At 39.6% G+C, this 8,880-nt stretch overlaps 1 protein-coding gene and 1 long non-coding RNA gene across 3 annotated transcripts in view; one reads left to right on the forward strand and one right to left on the reverse strand.

Annotated features, from left to right (window-relative positions):
- Positions 1-23: 23 nt before the first annotated feature.
- Positions 24-8,880, reverse strand: part of LOC106725082 — an 18,841-nt gene continuing 9,984 nt past the window's right edge. The window contains exon 3 of the long non-coding RNA XR_001360962.1: positions 24-153. This is a non-coding gene — a long non-coding RNA (uncharacterized LOC106725082). The remainder of the gene's footprint in view (positions 154-8,880) is intronic.
- LOC106725081 (membrane-spanning 4-domains subfamily A member 7-like) overlaps positions 3,659-8,880 on the forward strand; it is a 17,674-nt gene continuing 12,452 nt past the window's right edge. Inside the window, exons 1-4 of one of the 2 annotated variants that reach the window (XM_014534948.1) lie at positions 3,659-3,675; positions 5,329-5,368; positions 5,819-5,874; positions 8,138-8,294. In XM_014534948.1, the coding sequence (XP_014390434.1) occupies positions 5,867-5,874; positions 8,138-8,294 (165 nt within the window). In that variant the 5' untranslated portion in view covers positions 3,659-3,675; positions 5,329-5,368; positions 5,819-5,866. Of the gene's footprint in view, positions 3,676-5,328; positions 5,369-5,673; positions 5,875-8,137; positions 8,295-8,880 lie in introns of those variants that run through there. The other variant, XM_014534947.1, reaches the window with a different exon arrangement.

Here is an 8,880-nt window from a genome sequence, read left to right on the forward strand (position 1 = left end):
AGGCCTGCTCCCCGGGTGGCAGATGGCAGGCCCGATCCCTCGGTGCCTGCCAAGCCTCCCCGGGTTGCGCACACGGCAGGGCTGATCCAGGGGTTAGGACGCCGCCCCGGGTCGCACACACAGCAGGGCTGATCCGGGGTTTGGGGCGCCGCCCTGGTTTGGGTTGCACATGGGTCACCCGGGCTGGCCAGTGGATCGCTGCTGCTCCTCCCGGCTGCCCTGGGTTGGGTCTCACACGGACGCCCGCTGCCCTGGGTCGCAGATAGTAGGCCCGGATGGCGGCAGGACAGGCGGATGACACTGTCCCGCCCCACCACTCCGGGTTGAAAAAAGCAGGCCCAGGTGGCGGAGGGGCAGGCAGGATGGCGGTGTCCAGCCTTGCCTGCACCAGTGGATCGCTGCTGCTCCTCCTGGCTGCCCTGGGTTGGGTCGCACACGGACGCCCGCTGCCCTGGGTCGCAGATAGTAGGCCCGGATGGCGGCAGGACAGGCGGATGACACTGTCCCGCCCCACCACCCCGGGTTGAAAAAAGCAGGCCCAGGTGGCGGAGGGGCAGGCAGGATGGCGGTGTCCAGCCTTGCCTGCAGTATGCAAATTAGCCGCCATCTTTGTTGGTGGTTAATTTGCATATTGCGCTGATTAGCCAGTGGGAGGCGTAGCGAAGGTATGGTCAATTACCATGTTTGTCTATTATTAGATAGGATTATAGTTGTAATGGCCTTAGAGAGTCTCTGGTTTTGTTTATCCCTAGTATTAAACAGGTTGGGAAATGGGGCTGCCCTGAGTTACGATTCAGACTCAGAGCTCCTAACTCCAAGGCCAGTATTGTTTTTATGTGGTGTGTTGCCTACAGGGATTCTTATAATCTGTTCTCTTCCATTGATTGTTAATGCTCTACAGAACTATTATTACCTTAGGGAAGCAAGATTAGTTAATAAGGGAACAAAAGATGTTATTATACCAGCCTATTATTACACCAATTTGGATTTTCAGGGTCTCATAAATACTTTTACCTATAACTGCATCAAAATATCTCAAGGTGACTCTGGACATAAGTAGATCATGGCCTACACTGTAGGCCATTGATTATCTTCAAATGCAATTGTTGAGGAGACCACAGATTTAGCTAGCAAATTGCCTGTGCTAGGACCAGGGACACCTCAGTTTGTTTCCGTGAAAGTTTCATGTATGAAAAACACAATGAGCTTGGAGTATGAAGAACAGGATTCAATTTCTAGCTTGTACAGTTACAGCTGTGTGAATAATCAAATGGAAATTTTGGCAGCAGAATTATTTGTGTTGCATTTTTTATTGAGGGAATTGTTTGTATGTATGTCTATGTCTGCATTTTTTATGTGTTTTTGTTCTCCTGGTTTCTGTATGGCTTCTCATGTCTACAGCAGCGACATCAGCCCAGGTAGATTTCTTAGCCATCAACTAGACATTGGCTTCCCATTTGTTCACTGCACACATAGAAAAATGTAGAATAATCAGATGTGTGACTTTATCATATGTGCACGTTTCCAGAATTTCCCATTCAATATGACACACGAAGGGAGAAACCACTTCATGTCAACAGAATGATCTATTGCCTCCCGTGAAGATATGTGGGTAAGAGATGCTCTTCTGTGCTGTGGATAGTGAGCAGAGTTGTGAAGAATTAAAACTATAATTTATTAATGTCTTTCTACTTAGTGATATAAGAATGATCTAACCTGCTCTAATTTCCCTTACATAGGGACATAATTCTGGCCCCCTTGGCTGTTGATACTCTTGCTTTTAAATATAAATAGTACAACACAATGCAAGTGGATTTTATGTTTGTGAATTTAAGGCATTTGAAAACTATGTAGGGGGGAACAAATACCATTACTGTACCTGCATTTGAAAAAAAAAGGGTAAGGCAAAAATCTAGGTGGCCTAATTCCAAGGCCAGTATTGTTTCTTACGGTCAACCAAGTTACAAATAGAGTGACCCATTAAAACTTAACGTAAAAAAGAAAAAAAAAAGAATGATCCCTGGTGGAATAAACAATGTTAAGGAAGAGAAAAGGCATTTTTACCTACTTATAGAGAGAAATTAACTTCATTATAAATTCTCTCAAATTTAATGAAGCCCTATTGATTTCTAAAAGTTTGTAAAAATTTAGAATAATAGGTATAGGGGACTCTCAGAGGAAAAAGGAAAAAACAAAGTGTACAAAAAGGAACAGTGTCGTTTCAGTTAGGGGAAGTGGACAATGACCTGGCGAAGATAAGAAACAGATGTACATTGTTATCAGGCCCGTTTTAAGAAGTCCTTTTGTATGCAGCTACTTTTTAACAGACATTAACAACAGAAATTTATAACAGTGCTAACAGTATTTGGTTTAGAAAAAAAATATGTAAGATTTACTTGACTCTCCTAATTATGGCAAATTTTTGAAACAGATAGCTTAGTCAAATTTAATTGCAAAGACAGTTGTCTGTCTTCTCCCCAAATTTATGACAGAATAAAGAACCACAGCGGCCTGTCAATGTTTTTGTGTTTGGAAAATTCAATGATTATATTACAAAGGTTTGGAAAGCAAGTTAATTGAGGCTTCCTAAAATTCCTTACATGTCTTCTAAATCAGATAAGTGGTCACCACTCACACTAAACATTTGATGCTATGTAAATGTAAGCATTGGATTGTAATAACTAACACCTTAATAAAAATGAACTCACATCCAGACAAGTACTACAAATTATATGAATAGTGGACTAATATCAGAGTGTGCCAATATTAAGCAGAAGGAATTAATGAAAAATCTTTGTTAACAGGAGCATTTTAAATGATTTAAAATTTATAGATAGAATGATAATAATTCTCTACACTTCCATTTTTGTGCTTATATTCAACAGTTTTGTTCGTCATAGCATTCAAATTAGAGGGTGAAATCAATAGAGAAAAACAATTGTCATATGTTTGATAAAATGCCTCTTATATTTTAAAAGTAAAAAGCAATATTCTAAGTAATATTGTCTTCTAACAACATTAAATATTACTGTATTTCAATATATATACTATGTTAAAATTAATATTTTTTCAAGAAGATTGAGAATATAGAGGATAGAATTGGTACCTAGGTGGCAAAGTTTTTGCCTCATCTCATGGAAATTATATTCAAGCTTTTAGGAAAAAAAATGATTTTTATAACTGGAAAATCAGGTCCAAATGTGTTAACTGCTAATTTTCAGGTGTCCTATTAATAAGTAAATTATATCTGCTCAATACATGCGTAGATGCTCTAGAATCTTCTTTCTGTGTTTTAAAAAAATCTTTATTGTTGAAAGTATTACATAAGTCCTCTCCCTGTCCCCCTCCCCGCCCCTGCATTGCTCTCTTCCATCACGCCCCCATCCCCCATCTCCCACTTCAGGCCCTCCCCACCCCATTGTCTGTGCCCATGGGTTATGCATACATGCATACAAGTTCATTGGTTGATCTCTTCCCACCCACCCTCCTCTGCTTTCCCTCTGAGGTTTGACAGTCTGTTCAATGATTTTTATGTCTCTGGATCTATTATTTCATCAGTTTATTTTGTTCATTAGATTTCACATATGAGTGAGATCATGTGATATTTATCTTTCTCTGACTGGCTTACTTCGCTCAGCATAATACTCTCCAGATCCATCCAAGCTGTTGCAAATGGTAAGAGTTCTTTCTTTTTCATAGTCACATAGTATTCCATTGTGTTAATGTACCAGTTTTTTATCCACTCATCTGCTGATGGGCACTTAGGCTGTTTCAAAATCTTAGCTATTATAAATTGTGCTGCTATGAACATAGGGGTGCATATATTCTTTCTGATGAATGTTTCAGGTTTCTTAGGATATATTCCTAGAAGTGGGATCACTGGGTCAAATGGGAGTTCCGTTTTTAATTTTTTGAGGAACATCCATACTGTTTTCCACAGTGGATGCACTCTGTCTTATCTATTTCTGGAGGAGAAGAAAAAATCTCTGTCACCTCCATTCAAGGTCAGTAGAGAGCTGAGACACACTTCCACTTTTACTAGCTTCACAGTCAGCTTAGGTGGGAGGATGGGAAATTGGGAAATCCTTAGACGAACCCTTGAAGAGATTTTAGCACCACGAGTCGTTTGCCAGTCTAGAGCCAAGGATTCTTTGGAAAGGGCTGAGGATATTTCAATCAATGAGAGAAGAATGAGTTTAGAGTAAATGTAAAAAAAATTACACATAGAGACTAGAGATTAATCTAGAGAGGAAGTACATTTTTCAATAAAGAGGGTGGAAGAAGATGTTGCACCAGGAATACAGATTTTCTTGAATTTTATTATATGTCAGACTTTATGCAGGGCATTTTATATAGGACACACATACATAACTTTATGTATGACTTACTCCTCACAACAATTCAGAAGAACTTTTTATTATGATTTTACATATGATAAAACTGGCCTGATATTCAACTGATTTTTCCACACATTCCTTCTGAGACACAGGAGAGATGTGAGAGAAGCCCAAATGACCAAGATTCTTTTTTGGCAATTTGTTCAAAGCAGGTCACAGACCCAGAGGAAGTTCTGGACCATGACGGTGTTCGTAAATTAAGATGATGTTGGTCATGGGGATGGAGATGACAAAATGATAGACTGTTGCTGAGGTGTAAGCCTGAGCTCAGCTGCCAAGAGACTTGGATCCTCATCCTGCTTTCCCCCCTGACTTGACCAGTGATCTGTGGTTTGTTCAGCAATATCTAGTCTGGAGACTAAAGAGATGGGATTAAAATTCTCTCCAAGTATTTTATAAGTTTTTAAAACCCCACTGGCTTAGATTTTCTCCTCTCTTAGGGGCCAGTCTTTCCAGCCTTCAGGAAATTGAGAAAGCATGGAGCATGACATGCTGCTAGCTGTTGCTACTGCCACCTTTGCCATGCCCCTCCTTCTGAGCAAAGGCTGTTCTCCCAGCCGCCTTAAAAGGAATGTGAAAATAGAAACAATGTTCCCTCAACAATCTGTACGTCTCAGAATATGAGCTTGTTTGAAGCCCTGATGGCTCGGCCTCTTGATCCCAATCTACAGACATCCTTCCAAAGATGTGCCTGGACTTCGCTGAGCACGAAGTTAGGAATTTATGAAGCCAGAGGCAGAGAATGAAGAGGCACCCAAAAGAAGTACCAACTAGGAAATGAGTCCCCACGGGTTGCTTTCAGTTTGCTAAGACCTGGGAAATGGGAAAATAAATTCTCCCAAATTCAAATGAACGTTACCATTATCATTAATTATTGAGTGTCTACTTTTAATGAGCTCTTAACATCCTTTCTCTTTATTTTTCCCAACAGCCATATAGTGGAATTATTATTATCCATCCCCATCTAGTAGGTAAGAAAATTCTGGCCAAAAGGAACTAGCTGAATTACCTATAGGCATGCAGGAAACAAATTCTAAACAGGGCTATGCAACTCACTCGCCCTCACAAGCTCTTTCTTGTGTGTTACTTCTAATTTGTGTCGTTTTCCAGACCTTGAAATGTAGAAAGAGGAAACTTTCTGAGGTACATTTTGTGTATAAACTGCGCATAAGTACAGCGAGACTCATATCTTGTGTAATCATAAACATTACTCTGGATGAGGGACAGGAAGTCTCAGAGATTGGAGAGCAAAGCAGCAAAATCTTTGTGGCAGGAACAGTAGGAAGTTCTGGCTGAGAGCTCCCCAGAAGTGACCTGGCCCACCAGCCACAACACACAGGGCTGGGCTGCAGGAACAGGGAGGCACCTTGGTTTGGATCATAAATTTTGGGGGAGATTACTGTGTTGTTGTTCTTTAACAGACAGCCAGGAATAAGAATCTTGCCTTGTCTCTGCTGCTGACCACCTGCATGAATTGGTGAGTTGATTTCCCTCTATGGGCCTCAGTTTACTCTCTTTCCAAATAAGAGAACTGGGTGAAACCATCCTTAAGCTTCCTTCACGCTTTGAAGTTGTGATTTTCTACAATTCTCTGTGTTTTTCTGATGTTTCACTCAATCTTACACAGAATACGCTCTCAACAAATTAGATTGAATCCTGCATTAAGACCCCATTGTTCCATTTTAATTTTGTATTAGAGAAAATTGCTGTGTGCAGAGAAGTTGCTCTCCAAGCTATGATTTATTTGTCTCCAAAGTGGGGATTTTTAGAACTGACTCAGAAATTTGGGGGCTACCTTACGTTTGTATCCATGTGGTGAATGTGGAGGACAAAGGATCCTTCACAGACTGTAGAGTTTGGAGATGATGGTATCAATGTGGAGATTCCTTGTGAAACAATCCTCACGACTGAACTCCACAATTTTTTCATCTTCCCAAACCGAAACTCCATGTCCATTAAACAGTAACACCATGTTTTTCTCTCTTCCCAGCCCCTGGTAACCATCATTCTGTGTTTTTAAAAAAAATTAAATTTTTTGGGGTGACATTGATAAAATTTTATAAATTTCAAGTATACAATTCTATGATACATTGTCTGTATATTGCATTGTGTGCCCACCACACAAAGACAAATCTTCTGTCACCATATATTTGACCCCTTTACCCTTTACTACCCTCCAACCCCCCTTCCCTCTGGTCACCCCATTCTGTTGTCTTTGTCTATGAGGTTTTTTTCTTGTTGGTTCATTTGTTGCTTTCAGTTTCATATGTCTCTATAAATTTTAGTACTCTGGGTGCCTTACAGAAGTATAATCATACAATATTTGTCCTTCTATTACTGGCTTACTAGTATTTCAAGGTTCATTCATGTTGTAGCATGTGTCAGAATTTGCCACTTGGCTTTTAAATTTAGGCTGGGTAATATCTATATGTATTAGTGTCAATGATGTCCACAGAATAATGTTTAGTGTAATGGTTAGAATGATTCTGTTTATGTAGAATTATGATGTGTATAAACATATATAAAGAAAGAGGAGGCAAAATGAGAAAGGAGAAAAAGAGACTGTAAAGGATATATATAAAATAGTAGTCAGTAGGTGATAGTTAAGATTTAAGGAAATTTTTTGTTTTCTTCTTCAAACCTTATTCCCCTTTTGATTGCATTTGCTATGTTACACTCTATTTAAAACAAAACAGACAAAATATAATAAAAGAAAATGAATTTGCATGATATCTGAGAGTGCAGTAAGCTAGAGGCTACCAACTAGACCCCAGGTTCTAGCTTCAGGCTCAGATCAGCACATTTGTAGTCTTTGGGCAGAGAACTGAAATCTGCAGAAAGAAATTCAGAAGTATAGAGACTTTTTAAAAAAATCCTTAAGTTGGGGTAAATCTTTGATTTTTTTCTTCCCGATTTTCTTTTTTTTTATTGCAGTAAAATACTTAGCATAAGATTTATTCTCTTGAAAGCTTTTTAAATGCACCATGTAGCATCACTATCTATAGGCACAGTGTTGTGCAGCAGACCTCTAGAATTGATCTTGCACAATTGAAATGTTATACATCTTGTACAGCAGCTCCCCATTCCCTCCTCCCCCAGATCCTGGCAACCACCATTCTAGTCTTTGCTTCAGTGAGTTTGACTATTTGCCATACCTTATATAAGTTACAGTAAATCATGTCCTCCTGTGACTGGCTTATTATACTTAGCACAATGTCCTCAAGGTCAGCTTTAAAATAAGAAAGAAATCTTGCAATACATGACAATATGGATGCAGCTTAAAAGACTGGTTATTAAGATTAGAAAAAGGGGTCAACATGGCATATTTGGTCTATTAAACCACAAGAGCAAGGAAGAAGCCAAGTTGCCAGAATATGGGAACAATTCTGGAGCTAGAGACCATCAACTCAAATTCCCTAAGGTCAGAAAGCTTGAAATGATACACTCAAGGCTGCAAAGCAAGTTGTATATAAATTGTCTGCCTCTTGGCTGGGGAGACCTCCAAATGTTTACAGTTTTCTCCCAGGGACATTTTTTTCTGTCCTCAATGGATGGATTGTATCAAGCTTGCTAGCTTTTCAATGCTTCCCTTGCTTCCCATATTCAGTTATGCTTCTGAAGGACTGATCACCTCTTGGACAATGAAGAAAAATTTTAAGTTCCTACAAAGTCTGATCTGTGGGAGTTTCATATCATTAAGTCAAACCTTGAGTTCTAACTGAGTTCACTGCCTCTTCCAGCGTCTTTAGCATCATGCTGTCACAGTCCAAGACCAAGGAAGCCTTTGACTTCACTCTGAAAGACATCATTATCCCCCAAAGAGAGAAACCCGGACACATTTACCAGAAAGAAGATACACTGCAGAATGATCTTCAAAAAGAAACCACAGTTGTTGGAGTAAGTCCACCTCATTATAAGGAGAACACTAGGGGAAAATTGTGAATGTTTCCTGACTACAGATCTACAATGGATCTGGGAGAGTCATTTATTTTTCTGTGTGACTCCAGGCTAACTGGGACATGGAATGGAACTTTATGGGAAGACTGTGTCCTCCCAGACCTTTCTTTAAATCAACAAAAACCACTGGGTCTTTTCTACTTGTAATCTACACAATAAAGTCTCTTATAAATTGGCCTTAATATAGTGGAGATATTGATTTAACTGTATAATTTTACTCAATATGATTAAAGTAGGTCACCTTATTTCTTACACATTTTGAGCTCATTTCTTACACATTTTAAGGTGAGACAACTTGAACTAATCTCACCATACATTTTCTCCCTGTTTATCTGAGTAACTATAAGACACCTCAGTGTTCTAGATTCTCATCCTTCAGATTCAGGACTTTAATTCCCACACGGTTCTGAATATCCCCTTTTAAGACCCAACTCCTACTCATTCCAGCTTTGGAGACCTGCCCAGTTGTGGCCTCTGGAGTTCAGGGTCAGTTAATTGCATAGTCCTCTTTATTCCCCCAGTTGTG

The sequence above is a fragment of the Myotis brandtii genome, unplaced genomic scaffold (genome assembly GCF_000412655.1).
Source record: "Myotis brandtii unplaced genomic scaffold, ASM41265v1 scaffold1341, whole genome shotgun sequence".
Taxonomy (NCBI): Eukaryota; Metazoa; Chordata; class Mammalia; order Chiroptera; family Vespertilionidae; genus Myotis; species Myotis brandtii.